The 18,295-nt window shown below is 42.6% G+C and overlaps 1 protein-coding gene across 2 annotated transcripts in view; it reads right to left on the reverse strand.

The window, feature by feature from the left end:
* Nucleotides 1-3,174: 3,174 nt before the first annotated feature.
* The window catches only part of Crebl2 (cAMP responsive element binding protein like 2), a 22,968-nt gene continuing 7,847 nt past the window's right edge, over nt 3,175-18,295 (reverse strand). Inside the window, exons 2-5 of one of the 2 annotated variants that reach the window (XM_008837550.3) lie at nt 12,659-12,856; nt 9,164-9,308; nt 8,348-8,384; nt 3,175-6,127 (exon numbers count right to left, since the gene is read on the reverse strand). In XM_008837550.3, coding sequence (XP_008835772.1) covers nt 8,371-8,384; nt 9,164-9,308; nt 12,659-12,856 — 357 coding nt within the window. In that variant the 3' untranslated portion in view covers nt 3,175-6,127; nt 8,348-8,370. The remainder of the gene's footprint in view (nt 6,128-8,347; nt 8,385-9,163; nt 9,309-12,658; nt 12,857-18,295) is intronic. The other variant, XM_029565730.1, reaches the window with a different exon arrangement.

Genomic DNA, 18,295 nt, shown 5'->3' on the forward strand with positions numbered 1-18,295 from the left:
TTCTTGTTTATGTGTTCTTTAAATTCACTGAATTTTTATCATGTTCATAATTGTTCTTTTGAGTTCCATGTCCTGTGTTATCTCTAGGGGATTCTCATTGTACTCCTCTAGAGGACTGTTGGTACTTTGTGGGGATATATTATTTTGATTTTTCATATTATTATTTTTTCTCTGTGGATTTCTTTAGCATTTTCTCATCCTTGTGTGAGACTCAAGCCTTCCTTTGTTGAGTTTAGGTCTGCTTCTTTTTGTAAAATTTATGTGCCTTTGTGGTTTACTTGTTGGGCATGAAAAGCTGGTTGGTCTAGGCTTCAGGTTCTCTCTTTTGATTTTACTTTGGAGTGGCCAAATTGCTTTTTTCTTCAGGAATTCCCACAGAAGCCCAAGTCAGATGAGGAGCAGATGCTCTCAGGCTTTCTCCTAAGGTCTGGATCCCTCCAGGAAAGATTTTGGCCTCAGTAATTTGGGGGTTGGACTGGCCTGGGAGCAGGGCCCAGGAAAGATGCTGATCTCGGGCAGCTGGTGGCCATGTCTGGATTCCTCCAGGGAAGATGTTGTCAGGAATTTGGGGATTGGAACTGGCCTGGGAGCAGGGCCCAGGAAAGATGCTGATCTCGGGCAGCTGGTGGCCATGACACTCAGAGATGCAAAGGGAGATAGGGGTGGGAAGCGGCCCCAAGGGCTCCTGGGGACCGCACTGAGGAGCTGGGTTGGTCTATATGCAAAAGATCAGGAAGCCAAAAGGTCAGCCCCAGTGTCCAGGAAAGAGGCTGGCGGGTTTTGCAGCCCAGGGAAGCAGAGGGAGGTGAGGGCAGGACCAGGCCCAGAGGGCTCCTGCGGACCTCAGGAAGGAACTGGGTCCATCTGGATGCAAGGGATCAGGAAGCAGTGGTGAAGGAAGGGATCAGGAGGCAGTGGTCAGCCCCAGGGTCCAGTAAAGAGGCTGGCAGGCTGTGCAGCCCAGGGAAGCAGAGGGAGGTAAGTATATTTTATTTATTTTTTTTATGAGTGTATTGCCTGCATGTATGTGAGTGCACTATGTCATGCAATGTGAGGAGGTCAGAAGAGGGTGTCGGATCCTCTGGAACTGGAGTTAGAAGGGTTTATAGCCACCCTGTGGGGGTTGGGAATGAACCTGGATCCTATGCAAGAGCAATCAGTGCTCTTAACCCCTGAGCCATCTCTCCAGCCCTGGCTTGAGCTTTTTAATGAGGGTTATTTCCTATTTGTGGCCGTAGACTTTTTATCTTTTCTCCTTAGCTCTGGCACAGATGCTCTTCTACTGAATTGGAAAGGGCTAATTGGTGTGGGCTTAGGTGGCCTTTGCCCTAGCCTTTCTTTACACAGTTCCATATCAGTCTTGGGTTGTGAAGTGTTGGTCAGGCATCTCATTCCTTCCCAGCAAGGGTGCTAAGGCACAGCACAAACTGGATTGGATTTTTCCTGCCCAGATCTCTATCTTACTAGAGTCCCAGTGGTCAGGCACAGTTCACTGTTCAACTCCAGCCAGTCCCACCCAATTAGCAGTGTTTTAGTCCCCATCAAACACAGTAGGTGGTTTAGTGGTGTCTGGTGACTCCAGGGCTTAAGAATTCAGGTGAGCGACTGGGCATGGTGGTGCATGCCTTTAATCCCAGCATATGGGAGGCAGAGGCAGGTGGATCTCTGTGATTTCAAGGCCAGCCTGGTCTACATAGTGAGTTCCAGGCTATCTGGGGCTACAGAGAGACCCTGTCTCAAACACACACACACAAAAAAAGAATTCAGGTGAAGGCCAGATGGTAATGCATGCTTTTAGTCTCAGCTCTCCGGAGGTGGAGTCAGGCAGATCTCTGAGTTCGAGGGCAGCCTTGTTTACAGAGCCAGTTGTGCAATTCCTAGAGGGGGATCACATTTTAAGAGTTTCTGAATCAGCCACGAATCTATCCTGTGAGGCTCTATGAACTTTCAGATATCTCTGTGATGCCTATGGAGCCACGGAGCTCCTCCAGCCCACATGTTCTTTGCTCCTACACTATGAGGCCTTGGATATGCCTGTTCTGGGCTGGGTCATGCTGCCCACACTTGGCCCCCATTTTCAGTGGTATGTTGGAAACTGACTCTCCACAGTGCAAAAACACCTACCGTTGCTGAATAACTACCAAACTGATGTCACTAAATGTGGAGTGGAAAGACACATATAATTGGCTCTTCCCTGGGAAGCCAGCTAAAGTCAGCTGTAAAATGTTTTGCACATTTTTTGCACATTTTTTAATTAAAAAGGCACTATGGTGGGTGGAGGAATTTGGAAAGGTGCCCCCTTTGGGTAAATTCAAGCAGCCTCCTTTTCTGCAGACTTGAACTACATGCCTGGTTTGATGAGCAGGTAAGTGGCTATAAATGGTTTGTTGCAGGCAAATGAGAACTGGGAGCTAAAGCCCATTAGCCACCTTAACAGTGTCTGTGCAATACACCACTCTACAGCACCACTCTATAGGACAGTCCTCACTCTGATTCAAGTCCACCTGTGCTTAAATAAGAAAAAACCAAACAACCACCACCACCACCACCAACAACAACAAAAAAAACCACACAGGGAAAAGCCAAGTTATTTAGCAGCCTGAAAACCATTGCATGTAGATAATCAGAGCATAGCATTACCAGCTGGAACATCAGTTCTTAAAATTAGCCTAATCAACAGAAGACTATTAATGTCAAAAAGAGCCTGCATTTCCAGCAGTGGAAGCGCACAGGAACCCAGCCTAGATGACCTGGGAGATAACACCTTTCCATTTAAGTTTATTAAATATATTTATCTTTAGGACCTTAGATCCTTACAGACATGATGTAAATATCTTAAAATGTTTTTTACACTTATTTAGTGTGTATTTGGCCTTGTGGAGGTCAGGGGACACCAGCAGGAGTCTCTCTCTCCTTCCACCACATGGGGCTGGGGCTCCAACTCAGGTTGTCAGGCTCAGGGCAAGCACCCTCACCTGCTGAGCCACCTCCTGGTGGTGCATGCTTTTAATCCCAGCACTCAAGAGGCAGAGGCAAGTGGATCTCTGTGAAATCAAGGCCATCATGGTCTCCATAGAGAGTTCCAGGCCAACTGGTTACAGGGAAGCCCTGTCTCAAAGACCCCCCCCCAAAAAAGAAAGAGTTCAGTACAATGAACAGACAATTTGACAAGACTATGATGAAGATATATTTTATTTTTCATAAAAATATAATTGTACAATGCTCTTCAGAGGAAAAAAATCCTTCAATGCCCCCCAAATACCATGTGGTCTAATAATCTCCCTTCTTTTAACATAAAATATGTAATTTGTAACAACATGCAGCTGATTTCCTGTGAAATATAGCATTTATTTTTAATTTTACTTGCCTTTTACTAATAGTTAAGCCTAGTTTAAAAATCTGTATGTTCTGTAACCAGCCAAATCAAATCCATCACAGTTCAAAGATGATAGAACTCTAGATGAGGATGCTAAGCGCTGTCTGCAAGCTGGCAACAGTGACATGGATTGCTGCAGTGAAGTGGTTCTGGTTCAGGTATCACACAAAGATTTCAGATGAAACAATTAAAACCTTCCATTGCAGCCTAGAACTCGACCTGGTCAGACCTACTGCACACTGCACCAGTTGCTCCAAGGTGGGAAGTAGATGCTAAAATGATGCCAGGATAGACTGGTATGGATTCACAAAAATATCTCCCCCGTTTTTCTTTGAGATGAAAAGGAAAAGAAGACAGGCTTTGTAGATGGAGAGCCCAGGGCTTTGTCCTCTCAGCATGCTGTCTAGAAAGGGAGTGGGTGGGTATGCAGGGCCCACTGGATGGAACTGGAAACACTCCAGCTGTTTTAATCAGGACAGTGATTACAGGCTCAGCACAGCACCCAGAGCAATCAAAATGGTCCCTTCAAACACCAAGGAGCATCTTTTGGTTTGACTCCAAAATACCAAATAGAGAGAGGCACATGAATAAACTCAAATTCTAATTAACTTTCCTTCCAAATTAAAATCCTCTACCCGAGGACAAAGTATCTTGTGGAGACAGAAGGGGGCAGGGAAGAGTACAGATGACCCTGCAGTTAGAATTATCTCCAGAAAAATCTTCAAACACAGTACAGACATTCCACTGAGGAGCCTTGTTCATTTTGGAATGTTTGCTTTGAAAACAACTCTTCTGGGGAACTCAAAGGTACTAACAGAGCAACATGAAGTCATGGGCTGTTTTGCAAAGTGAAAGTAAACAGCTGAGTAGATCAGCTGGGAAAAGCACACCCATTACAGCCTCAATACTGTACTTAAGACACGCACGTTGTGAAGGCCTGAATATCAGTAATCCTTTATCTACGTTTGTGGTCCTAAGAAGGCATTAAATACCCTTAAACTTCCTAACACAGAACCTCAGCAAGCTGGGCTAGTGGTCTGTCAGTGGTCATACACACCTAGCCTAGAGATCTGAGTTTGAGATCTCAGGCTAAAGGGAGGGATCTTCAAACGCCTGAACAATTACAAGCTATGGTCCATTCCATGTTCCACCTCAAAGACGCTATGCCAGAGTGTCTGAACCATGGCTTGCAGGCCGACAGGCCCCAGCATAGCCACAAACCTGGCTGAACACAAAACAGGAACTAACTTAAAACATTTCCAGATTTGTGAGTTTGTTGCAACACAAGTGCTCAGCTCTCAAGCTTGACAGTGTCCTACCGCAATGTCCAAAGGTTGCCAGACAAATCATAATATACTTCCTCCTAAACTGCCAATCTGTAACAAAGATGTCTTATTTGGAAGCCAAATTCAGGCTTCATCAGAGAGAGGAACAACTGTAGTATAGCAGCAACAAAGAACGGGTCTGACCCCAACCAGAGGACAGATAGGAGTGTGATGAAGTTGTCTCTGGGGAAGTGAAGATTCCCAGTCTGAGCACATCATACCAGGAGCCCTGTCTGCAACCATCACTCTCTGTGATGTAGATACAGCCGTGCCAGGAACCTCAAGGAGCCATCTGCCCTTCCACAGCCCTGCCAGGCCCTGAGCTACAGTGCTGGGGGTGCGCCAGCATAGTGCAGGCATAGGCAGAGGCCAATGTGAGCCCACACTGGGTTTCCTTCTGGCTCAGAACACATTCATAAGGCCACTCTTGTCAGGGAGGAAACTAAATATTCTGCCGATGGCTACAGCCATCAGCGTGACCAGCAGTGTGCCCAGTGCTCCAGACAGCAGGGCAGATGCTCAGTCTCAGCAGCTAGTTTCATGCTATTTGCTTCAGAAAGTCTATGATTTAGTTGAGTACACAGCACATGTGTGTGAACATTCACTCCTGTCTGCCCCATGTACATGTAAACATACAACAGAAACACTATGCACATACATACTGCAGGTTAAGATAATGGATGCTGCTGAAATGCCTGAAAGGTTACTTCCTGCATAAAATACAAGACTGATTACCCTCATATGGATTTGGCCCTGGCCAACATTCATAAACACCGTTTGAGGAGACAGCAAAAAGGCTGTCTGGAGGGTTTTCTTGTTGGGTTTTCCTATCATGTACATTGTTTCAAACAGGCAGATCACTCTGGATTATAAACATAGAAATGTGTGTCTTAATTCATACTCACAGCTTATACTGGAATGCTCACAGGAGAAATCAAACATTGCTCAAGTAAACGAAAGACTCAGTATCAGGTCCATAAAGGCTGAGAACGTACAGGAAGTATATGGCCTATCTGGTTTCTTTTTGTAGGGTGACTGAAAACATGGAAGGATGCGACCCTAAACACACATACATACGATTACATGAATTACATAAGAAAATATAAATTAGCCAAGAAAGCAATGTGGATAAGGTGCAAACATGCGATCTTCATCCATTTTTTCTACTCCCATTTTCAGGCATCACATGGTAACTCACGGAGAATACAGAGCAGGTCTGAATATTGGTAAGTTTTCTAAGTGTTGCAAGTTAAAGCAAGAGCCTTTGTGATGCTTGCCCACACATTTTGGTAGAAACTGCGGATTTACAGAGATGACTACTGAGCAGTAAGCAGTAACTAGAACCAGAAAACAAACTCCTCCCTGCATCATCCACACAGGTGAGAACACTGGCTTCGATTGCTGATGGCATCGTACAATCCTCACCCTGGAAAAGAAATCAAATTCACCAATGTAAGAACGTTTCTCAGGTCAATGAAGTTTGGTAGTTCTGAAATCCATGAATCTTTGTTTTTTTGTGTGTATAGTATGTGTGACAGTATGTGAACATGTATGCCATGGTACACGTGTGAAGTTCAGAGAACAATGTCAGGTGTTAGTCCTTGCCTTCCAGGAGACAGGTCTCTTGTTTTTCCACCGTGTCCACCAGGCTACCTGGCCTTGGAGCTTTCTGGAATTTCCTCAGCTCGAATGCTGGGATCACAGACCCACACTACTGTGGTTTTCCATGATTCTGGAGATTCAAACTCAGGTCCTTATGCTTGCGTAGGAAGTGCTTTACCCACTGAGCCAGCTCCCCAGCTCAACATAAATTGTTGGTTCTAGTTTTTGAGACAGGGTTTTATGTATAGCCCAGGCTTGTCTCAAACCCTGTATGTAGCAAAGGCTGACCTTGAATTCCTGTTGCCTCTATTTCTCAAGTGCTGGAGTTACAGGTAATGGACCACCATACCCAGCTAACATTCATGAATTTTTTTTCAAGTTAATTAAATACAGAAAGGCTTTTTGTTGTGTTGTTATGAGACAGAGTCTTACTCTATCCCAGGATGGCCTGCTATGATGGTCAGGGCTAATTGTCAACTTGACAGAATCTAGAATCACCTAGAAGAGTCTCTGGGTATGCCTGTGGGCAATTATGCAGACTATCCTAATTGGCATAGGAAGACCTTTTTTTTTTCCATCTTTTTGAGACAGGGTCTCCCTGTAGCCCCAGCTGTCCTGGAACTCACTATGTAGACTAGGCTAGCCTTGAACTCACAGAGATCCACCTGCCTCTGCCTCCCAAATGCTGGGGCTACAGGCGTGCACCACCACACCCAGCTAGAAGACCTATTTTAATTGTGGTTAGGACCATTCTCTAGACAGGATTCTGGACCAAAAGGAAAGAACTGAGCATTAGCATGCATGCATTCCCTGTTCTCTGCTTCTTAACTGTGCAAGGTCCCACTTCTGTGAGCGAAAGTAAGCCCTTTATCCCTTAAGTTGCTTGTCTGGGTATTTCAGCACAACAGGAACGAAACTAAGATGGTAGTCCAGGCTGACCATAAAATCATAACAGTCTTTCTGTCTCAGCCTCCCAAATGCTGTGATGACAGGCATCGAGTCACCATGTCCAGCTAGACTATTTTTAACACAAATAAAGAGAAAATGAGCTAATTTGTTTTTTATTAGTTTAATTTAGATTAAGGTCCAATGTTACCTAATAAAAGTAATCAAAAAGCCAATTCCTTCAACTCCCTACTCTCTTTTGAAACAGAGTTACATATAGCTCAGGTTTGCCTCAAATACGCAAGTAGCTGAGGATGGACTGTCCTGATACTCCTGCTTCTACCTCCCAAGTGCTGGGTACCATATCTGGCTTAATTTTTTAAAAATATGGTAACAGTTCCTTATAACTATTTTAAGTGCTTCCAGAGTAATAACAATAATGAAGGAAACACCTGGCATTTTCATCCTTAATCTCTGAGTGATTAACTATAGGCATGCAAAAATCTTTAGTCTTTTCTACAAATGGGGCTACCTATGTGCAAGACATGAGTTCTACCCCAGAGCATAAGGAAAAATAAGCTCATCATGGGCCAACAACAGAAACCAAAGAACTAAAAATCATAAAATTCTTAGTTGAAACAGGTACATTTTCACAACCCTGGATTTGAGAATGGAGTTTTAGATATGATACCAAAAACCTGAGCAACAAGCTGGGTCTGGTGGCACATGCCTTTAATCCCAGCACTAGAGGCTGAGACGGGCAGATCTCTGTGAGTTTGAGGCCAACCTGGTCTATATAGTGAGTTCCAGGCTAGCCAGGGCTGCATAGGGAGTCCCTGTCAAAACAGATAAACAAAAAACCCCTCAAGAACAACAAAGCATTAACAGCAGCAGAAGATAAAAAGGAGATGAGGGGCTGAAGAGATGGCTCAGCCTTTAAGATGGAGTCAAGAGGATTAAACATTTCATGGTTTCAGGATTCTCTTTTAAGGTGATTACATATTCTATAGAGATGATAGCTATATCTAATCACACTGTGAATATACTAAGTGCCTTTGCATTGTTATTTTAAAATGGTTAATTGAAGTTGTTCATTTTATGTTACGTGATTTCACCTCAACAACAACAAAATCCTGGGCTGGGGATATAGAGTGCTTACCTAGCATGTGTGAAGCCCTGGGTTTAATTCCCCAGCACTGCAAAAGAAAACAAACATCCTTACAGTAATGGCACTGTAATAAAAGAGCCTGGACAGGTGAATGGGCGCTACCATTCCACTTAAGTGACCCTTACCCAGCTGCTCTATTTTTTTTTTAATTGGGATTGAACCCAGAGCCTTGAGCATACTAAACTTACACACACAATATACTGCTAAGCTACCACATTCCAAGCATTATAATTTTTTTCTTTGTCTTTTGAGACAGGTCTATAGCCCCAGCTGGCCTGGAACTTGCTATGTAGACCAGGCTGGCCTCAAACTCAGAGATCTGCCTGCCTCTGCCTCCCGAGAACTGGAAGAATTATACTTCTTTAACACAATTATTGGAGTAAATAAATGTAAATTACTTTGTAAGCTGTAAGTAAAAATACAAACAAAAGGTAGTGGTACTAATAATAACTACACTAGTGCCACTTTAGTTTATGGACTATCTACCATATACTTATCAGTTGTCTATTTTGTTTTGGTTTTTGACACAGGGTCTTTTCTATGTAGCCCAGGCTGGACTCTTAACTTGCAGTCCCTCCAAGTGCTGGCTAAAGTGGTATATCCCACTACACCCAGCCTTCAGTTGGCTTTATAGACCCCATGTAAAATGTATTTCAGTGTTTAAAATCTACTGCCACTTCACTTGCTGATTAATGTATTACAAATGACATGAGCATTTCGTTTTATTCCATGACACTCCTTAGTGATTAACAGAAACTCTATCTTGAGATGCTTGCTTAAACAGGGATTCTCCCAGACTGTACTCACAGGAATTGGTATTAGCATCTGTCTTCCCAGTTTTGGGATGCCTGCTTGAGTTCTGCTGAGATTTGTTCTGCTCTTCTCCAGTGAGTAGGGCCTTTATTTCAGAAGGGATTTTTCCTTGGTCCATTGCCATGCACCACTGCTTGTACTGAAATATTTAAGATATACTTAAGTAAAACATTAACAGAGTTCAGGGACCACATGTGGAAATCTTAGACATAAGAACTCTCACGAAGGCTGGAGTGTAGTTCACTGGTAGAGCACTTGCTTAACATGCATAAGGCCCTCAAGTTTTGATATCCAGGACTAGGACAAAAATTAAAGTCATTTTATCTCATACACATTCACTAAATAGCTACTAAGCAGTAGATTTGCACACCATGATTACATGCCTGGTTTTAAGCAAACACATTCTACCGCAGTGGGTATGACTATGGACTTTGGGGGTCCACAAAGGTGAAGCAGACCAGATTCTGACCTCAAGTGACTTATACTGCAGAAGGTAAAAATGACTTACAATATAATCAGAATTAATGTGTATATGGACATCTTTCTCAATCACTCTTCACCTTAATTACTGAGACACGGTCTCTCACTGAACCGGAGCTCACTGACTTGGCAAGCTGCTGGCTAGAAAGCCCCAGGATCCTTGTCTCCACTTCCACCCAGCACTGGGTTATCAGGTGCATTCTACCACACCTTTTATGAAAATCTGGGGGTTGAACTCAAGTATTCATGCTTGCACAACAAGCATTTTTACTGACTTGAGTGATCTTCTTTTAAAGAAATTTATGTGTATGAGTGTATTGTCTGCATGTGTGTATGTATACCTGTGTCATGCAATGCCTGTGGACGACAGAAGAAATCCCCTGGAACTGGAGTTATGGACAGTTCTTAGCTGCTATGTGGATGCTGGTATTTGAACCCAGGTCATCTGCAAGTGCTCTTAACCACAGCCTTCTCTCCAGTCCCAGCATCCCTCCCTTTTAAAAATTATTGCCAGGAGTGGGGGCACACACCTTTAATCCCAACACTTGGGAGGTAGAGGCAGGTAGATCTCTGTGAGATCAATGCCAGTCTGGTCTACATAGGGACTTTCAGGTCAGCAAAGGCTACAGGGAGACCCTGTCTCTAAAGAACAAAACAAAACAAAAATTTCTATTTGTGTGTATGAAGTGTGTGTGTGTGTGTGTGTGTGTGTGTGTGTGTGTGTGTATGGGCACACATGCCACAGCAAGTGTGTGGGGTCAAAGGACAACTCTGTGGAATCAGTTCTCTCCTTCCACCTTTACATGGATTTTGGGGATTGAACTAAGGTTCTCAGGCTTATGTGGCAAGCACTTTACCTGCTGAGTCATCTGGCCATCCTCTACTTTAAAAAAAAAACTTTGTGCAGGGCTGGAGAGATGGCTACTGACTGCTCTTACAGAGGACCTAGGTTCCCAGCACCCATACGGGAGCTAACAACCATCCATACCTCCAGTTCCAGGGAATCTGATACCCTCTTCTGGCCTCCACAGGCACTGCACAACATGGGTGCAAATACATACATGCAGGCAAAACACTCATACACATAAAATTTTAAAAATAGTGGCCAGGCGTGGTGGCACATGCCTTTAATCCCAGCACTTGGGAGGCAGAGGCAGGTGGATCTCCGTGAGTTTGAGGCCAAGCCTGGTCTACATGAGCTCCAGACCAGCTGGGGCTATAGGGAGACCCTGTCTCCAAAAGACCAAAAATAATAATAAAAAAAAACTTTGTGCATGTGTATGATGTGTGTATATGATGCTTGTGTTCAGGTGCACATGTACATAGGTGTGAGGGTCAAGACAAACCTTGGATGTCAGTCCTCACCTCCTACCTTGTTTGAGACAGGGTCACTTATGGTTTGCTGCTGCATATGCCAGGCTAGTGGCCATGAACTTCCAGGGGTTCTGCTGTCTGCTCCCATTTTGCCGAAGAATAAAGAGCTATACTACAGCCTCCAACTTTAGGTGGGTTCTGGAGTCTGACCTCAGACACTCATGACTGCATGACAAGCCCTTTACCCACCTATGTCATCTCCTCAGCCCTACCTCCTTTTTTTGAGACAAGGTCTCATGTAGTCCAGAGGCTGGACTTGAATTGCTGACCCTCTTACCTCCATCTCCCAATGCTGAGATTACAGGCATGCGCCACTATGCTCAGCTTTATTACTTTCTAAAATCCCAGCTTTGTGATCATCATGGTACCATTTCCTATCTTCTCCCACCTGTTACTTCATCCCTAAGCACACAATAAAAAGGTTTCAATTATTTTATCTTCTCTTTCATTTCTTTAATCACTATGAAAATCTAAATGAAACATATAAATTCACATAAACACAAATGGGATATTATGGAAATTATACAACGTTATGCTTTTTCCACTTAGCAATATATTGTGAACACCTTTCTATATCAGTAAATACATAAGTACATTGTGATTTTTATTGGGACAGGCTATATGTGGCCCTGACTGGTCTTGTACTAAGTGCTAGGATTATAGGTGTGTTCCCCCAAACTTGGCTGCAAGTTATGATTTTTTTTTTTACTGGTAACAAATAGTCTAATATATTCATGCAGTGTGATTTCTATATAACCAATCAGCTATTGTTGCATATTTTTTCTTTAAATTTTTTTGGTTTTGAGAGTTTCATTTAGCCCAGGCTAGTCTATGTAGCTGAGAATGACCTTTAATTATGATCCTTCTGCCTCAATTCTCCTGAGTGCTGCGATTATAGGCTTGTATCATCATGCCCAGTTTTATGCAGTGTGTGGGGTCAAACCCAGGGCCTTGTGCATGCTACAGGAGCATTGTACCAAATGAGCTATACCCCAAGCCCCTCAAATTTTTCATTATAGTTATTTGCTTTGTGTGTGGGTGCATTACTATGGGCACACATGTGGAGGTCAGAGGAAAACTTGCGGATGCTGGTTCTCGCCTTCTACCATGTGGGTTCTGGGAACTGAATTCAGGTCATCAGTTTTGGTGGCCAGTGCCTTTTCCTATCGAGCCATCTCGCCAGGCCTTTGCACATTTTTTTCTATCATGAACAATACCTCAGTGCAATAGTTAGGTGCATCCTGCTCCCACCACCAGCAGTGTATAAAAATGCCTACATGCCTACAACTTTGCAATAAGATAAACGTATTTCCCAATGTTTGCCAACTAGACAGGTAAAAACTGGTATGATTCGTGTTTTTGTTCTTCAAAAAGACTTTATTTTATATGTATGAGTGCTTTACCTGCATATATATAAGTGTACCACATGTGTGTGCAGTGTCCACAAAGGCCAAAAGAGACTTCCCTGGAACTATCATACAGGTGTTAGGAACTGCACCTGGGTCCTCTGCAAGAGCAGCAACTGCTCTTAGCTACTGAGCCATCTCTCCAGGCCTATAATTCATGGTTAAATGTACCCTTTTATGACTGCCCAGTTAGGGTTGATGCTTTTCATGTGTTACTGAAAGACTTTACCATTTCCAGTTCCTCTCGGAGGGCACAAATAGCTCTTTCTCGACTGGATACCAACTCCTCCAAATACTGGTATCTCAGCTTTTTTCTGGCCCGGCACTCCCTTGCGCTCTGCCGGCTCCTCTCAAGCTTTGCTTTCAAATCGATTTTGGCTGGCTTCCGGCCTCGTTTGCCCGGCTTCTTTACTTTGCCTCCAACCACCTTTGGCAAGAGAGGAGACATAAATTTTCCTTTTAGCTCTCTTTATAGGAAAGCAACTGACTGCCTATTAACAAACAGATTGTTCAAAACAAGTAAATAAAGGCTACAGAACTAAGAAAGCAGAATCATGTCCCTTCAAATTTTTTTGATACTTTTGATATCACAAATGTGAGATAAAATGTGATGTAAGCTTTTACTATTCCTTCATGCTTCTTCAATAATCAAGTTTAACTAGTTTAACATTAAATTTTATAAATCATATGGATATGGACAATAAACTATATAACTTTTATTCAATTTTAATTTTATGTGGATGTGTTTTGCCTGCATGTATGTAAGTGTACCATATGCACAGAATGCCCATGGAGATCAGAAGAAGGCATAAGATTCCTTGGGACTAGAGTTTTAGACTGTTGTTAGCCATTATGTGGGTTCTGGAAACTGAACCCGGGTCCTCTCCAAGAGCAGCAAGTGCTCTTAACCACTGAACCAACTCTCTAGGTCCTAGTTTAATTTTAAAATTATGTGTTTAGTGAAGCAGGTCATGCATGTGGGAGTAGCTGCCTGTGGAGGCCAGAAGAAGGTGCTCTAAGCATTGAGCCACCATCTCTCCACCCCTATAATTTTATTGCCTTGAGAAAATCACATTAAAATAAGTTAATATTCAAAATTTTAAATTCATCATGATTGCAGTTTTACAAAACAATATACAGAAGCTAACTGAGTCAATGAGGACTTCTGTGCTGGTGCTTTGATCTCATCTGCATTTTCAAGATTTTTAAAATTCACATTTAGACAAATATATAATACCTATATTAAATTACATGTATATGTAAGCTAATATACATTCCAAGGAATTTAACTATAAAGTCCCTCATCAAATTTACTGAGCCCAAAGGAGTACACAGGAAGTCCCAGAAATCTTCAGGAGTAATTCCCTCCTGTCTTTAGAAGCAGATAATTACAACCCTAGACTGTCTTGGATTTCTACTTGCCACACCGGTATCACCAGCATCCTCTTTATCTGCTATTCACTTACTGCCTAGGCAAAATTGTTAGGTGACTGGCAAAGTAATTTAATCTTCCTCACTGTTCAGCTCTGGACCTTCTCGAGCATTTGTACAAGATATACCATAATGAGGAAGAGACAATGAAGTTGTTTTGTTTTTGTCTTTTTAAGACAGGGTCTCCCTGTAGCCCAAGCTGGCCTATATAAACTAGGCTGGCCTCCATCATATAGAGATTGACCTGCTTATGCCTCCCCAGTGCTAGGATTAAAGGTGAGCACCATCACAAATTGCTGAGATGAAGTTTTAAACACATGAATTAAGCTTACACATCAAGCAGATGTTCTGAAAAGCAGTCACCTTGGAAGAGGTACACTTATTCTAGCAAGGCCACTCTTCAAACCTTTTTTGGAAAGTCCTGTTGGATCCCATTGTTACCAACCACAACAAAATATCTCATTACTTTAGAGCTACACTGTTATTCCTCAAGTATCTCCAAAATGTGACTGACCACTTCATTTATTTAACCAGACTCTGAAAACACCCATAAAGAAAAGTTAGAGATGAATATGAATATAGCTCAGTGACAGAGTGTGGGGGTGGGGGTAGGGGGGCTCAGTGGTAAAGCCCTACCATGTATGAACCCTAGGTTCAATCCTCAGTCCCTTTCCCCACCCAAGAAAATCACCCTCAATAATACATGTTGTATACCCTCAGTGTACTCAATTGCTTTAAAGGCATTTCTAAACAAGAAGATGTAAAATTAATACTGGCTAATCAATCACTGGAATAAATGTAAAAACCTTCATAGGTAACAAAACTGAAACTAAAGGACTGCCAGACATGGTGATTGCAGGGTAGTAAACCCAGTATGAGAGAGGCTGAGGCAGGAGGATTGCCTCAAGTTCAAAGTTTACCTAAGCTACAGAATGAGAGCAAAAGCCCCTCACCCTCAATTATATGAGAGAGAGAGAGACAGAGACAGAGAGAGAGACAGAGACAGAGACAGAGACTGGGCGCCATGGCACATGCCTGTAATCTCAGCACTCAGACTGAGGCAGGCAGATAAGCCAAAAGCCCCTCACCCTCAATTATATGAGAGAGAGACAGAGACAGAGACAGAGACAGAGACAGAGACTGGGTGCCATGGCACATGCCTGTAATCTCAGCACTCAGACTGAGGCAGGCAGATAAGCAGTTTGAAGGTAGTCTGGGCTTCCTTCATAGTGAGATCTTATTTCAAAAAGAATAAAAGAAGGGGCTGGTGAGATGGCATAGAGGCTAAAAGTGCTTGTCACACAAACCTGATGGCCTGAGTTTGATGCCTGGATTCCTTGGTGGGGTAAGCGAAAACAAACTCCTGAAAGCTGTCCTCTGACCTCCGCAAGCACACCATGACAGACGTGTGCTCAACCATTCTCACTCCCCAACCCCTCTCTCTCCAATATTTTTTTTGACAGCATTTCCCTAGTCCCAGACCACCTGGAACTCACTATGTAGACCAGGCTGGCCTTGAATTCACAGAGATTTGCCTGCCTCGGCCTCCTGAGTGCCGGGATTAAAGGTGTGTGCCACCATGCCCTGCTTTTCTTGATTAACTTTGCTTCAGTAATGTGATGGTTTGAATGAGAATGTCCTCCATAGGTTCCAAGTATTTGAACACTCTGTCCCCAGCTGGTGGCACTGTTTTGAGAGGGTTAGGACCTGTAGCCTTGCTGTAAGAAGCAGGTCACTGGGGGGTGGGCTCTAGCTTTTCCCTATTTTGAGTTTGTCTCTTTCTGCTTCTCCATAAGCCCAAAAAACTCTTCCTTCTATAAACTGCCTTGGTCAAGGTGTTTTTTTGTTGACTTTTTAAAAAATATTTTATTATTTTTATTTTATGTGTATGAGTGTACTGCCTTCATGCTGAGCCATTTCTGCAGCCCGAGTCAAGGTGTTTTTAATCACAGCAACAGAAAAGTAACTGATACAAGTAATGAGCTTCAGTTTTTCCTTCTGGAACCAGCCAAAGTTTGATGAGTTAAGTATGCCAGTTTTCAAGAGAGTTGTTAATATCAGAGGGTCACTGTAAATCTAGAGCATTATTATATGTGAGAGTACGTTGTAAAAACAAAGTATTATACAAACGTAGGTTAGTATACTAGTTGGTTCAACAGCTAAACTTTATTTCATAAACCATAAAAACTGAGGAGCAGAGAAAGCAAGTTGATCAGGAACCTGAAGTAAAAGTGAAATCCTCTCCACAAATTCCTTAAATATCTCTGGGCCAAAAAAAAAAAAAAACCCAAAACAAAACAAAACAAAAAAACAAAAAACAAAACCCTCCCTCAAAACAAACACAAAAACTTTTTTTTTTTTTTTACCAATTCTTAAAACTCATAGTCATATAGCTCCTCTGCTCTCTACTCATATTTATTAAGCAAGGAAGCATTCATTTTAATATGCTTGAGTAAAAATACTGATTTGGGGACTGGAGAGATGGCTCTTGCACAGGATCTGAATTAGGTTTCCAGCATCCACATGAACAGCTCACAACCACCTGTAACTCCAGCTCCTAGTGGATCTGGCACTTCTGGCCTCTTTGGGCACCTTGTCTCCCATGGTCATACCTCCACACAGATACACAAAATTTTAAAACAATAAAAATAAATTTTGTAAGTACTGATTTTTTTTTTCTTACTCTTTCTGTGGGTTTATTTTTTTTAGAGATAAAGTCTCATTATGTAATCCTAGCCAGTCAGGATGACTATGTAGACCAGGATAGCTTCAAACTCAAAGTGATTCTCCTGTCTCTGCTAGGATTTATAGACCTATGCCTGTACATTTTTATGCACCAAAAACAATGATACCAACATTTAAAGAATTAGCACTTAGGCTGGGCATGGTGGCCCGATCCCAGCAATTAGGAGGTAGAGTCAAGAGGGCCAAGAGTTCAAGGCCAGGCTTTAAGGCCAGCCTGGGCTATATGAGGCCCTGTCTCAAAAAATAAGACTAACCAAACAAAAACAAAGAATTAACATTAACCCTTCACAAATAAGAAATGGAAGAGGAAAGTACATTCTAGCTCATTCTATGAAGCTAATATTTACCCAATACCTAATTGTAAGAAAACTACAGACAGATCATGTTGTGAACATAGATGCAAAAACTGCCAACAAAACACTAGGAAAAGTGAGGCCTGGTAGGCCACACCTATAATCTTAGGACTCAGGAAGCTGAAGCAAGAAGATCTTATGCTTAAAGCTGCCTGGGTTACATGGTGGGACCCTGACTCCAAATCTATAACAACAAGGAGCTGAGGATGTAGTTCAGTTGGTAGAATGCTTGCTAAGCATGAGTTCAATACCCAGCATCACGTAAACTGGATGTGTTAGCTCATAACTGTAATACCAATTATTTGGGAAGTGGAGGCAGGAGGATTAGACATTTATAATCATCCTTGGCTACATAGTATGAAGTCAGTCCTGAAGACGTGAGGTCCTATGTCAAAAAGGAGGGGTGTATTGGAGAGACAGCTCAAAGGTTACAAGCACTTGCACAATCATGAGGACCAGAGTTCAGATCCCAGCACCCACATGTCAAGCTGAGCATCTGGTATATAAATCTCTGTAACCCTAGCTCTGTGGGAGGCAGAAATAGTAAGATCACTAGAATTTGCTGGCTTCTAGCCTAGCAGAGAAAACACAAATCCCAGGTTCAAAGGCATAAGTGGAGAGTGACATAGAATATTCACATGTATAGCTATACACATGTGCACATACACACAAATTTTTAAAAAGAACAAGCCAGGTGTGGTGGTGCACGCCTTTAATCCCAGCACTCAGAAGGCAGAGATTGAGGAGGCAGAGATTGAGGAGGTTGTGAGATTGAGGCCAGCCTGGTCTATGTAGTGAGTTCCAGGTCAGATGGGAGACCCTGTCTCAAAAAGACCAAAAAAAAAGGGGGTGAGTGGCTGAAGAGATGGCTCAGTGGTTAAGAACACTGGCTGTTCTTGCAGAAGACCTGGGTTTGAATGCCAGCACCCACAAGGTAGCTAACTGTCCATAACTCCAGTCCCAGGGGATCCGACAGCTTCTTCTGTCCTCTGTGGGCACTGCACAACACAGGTGCACTCACCTACATGCAGGCAATACACATATACACATAAAAATAATTTTAAAAAACCCCAACCAAACAAAACTCAAAAGACTGAGTCTAGCAACAAGATAAAGAGGACTATATATATATATCCCTTGACTAACAGGGATTTATTCTAGGAATAAAGGCTGGTTTAATATCTGGAAATCTTTTATTGTAATACACCATATCAACAGATAAAAGGAGAGTCAAGAATTCAGGAGTAGCCTGGGTTACATGAAACACTATTTCAAAAACCAATCAAACATCAAATACACTAAAAAAAAAAAAAAAAAAAAAAAAAAAAAAAACAAAT

The sequence above is a fragment of the Nannospalax galili genome, unplaced genomic scaffold (assembly GCF_000622305.1).
Source record: "Nannospalax galili isolate Female #2095 unplaced genomic scaffold, S.galili_v1.0 scaffold210, whole genome shotgun sequence".
In the NCBI taxonomy this organism is placed as follows: Eukaryota; Metazoa; Chordata; class Mammalia; order Rodentia; family Spalacidae; genus Nannospalax; species Nannospalax galili.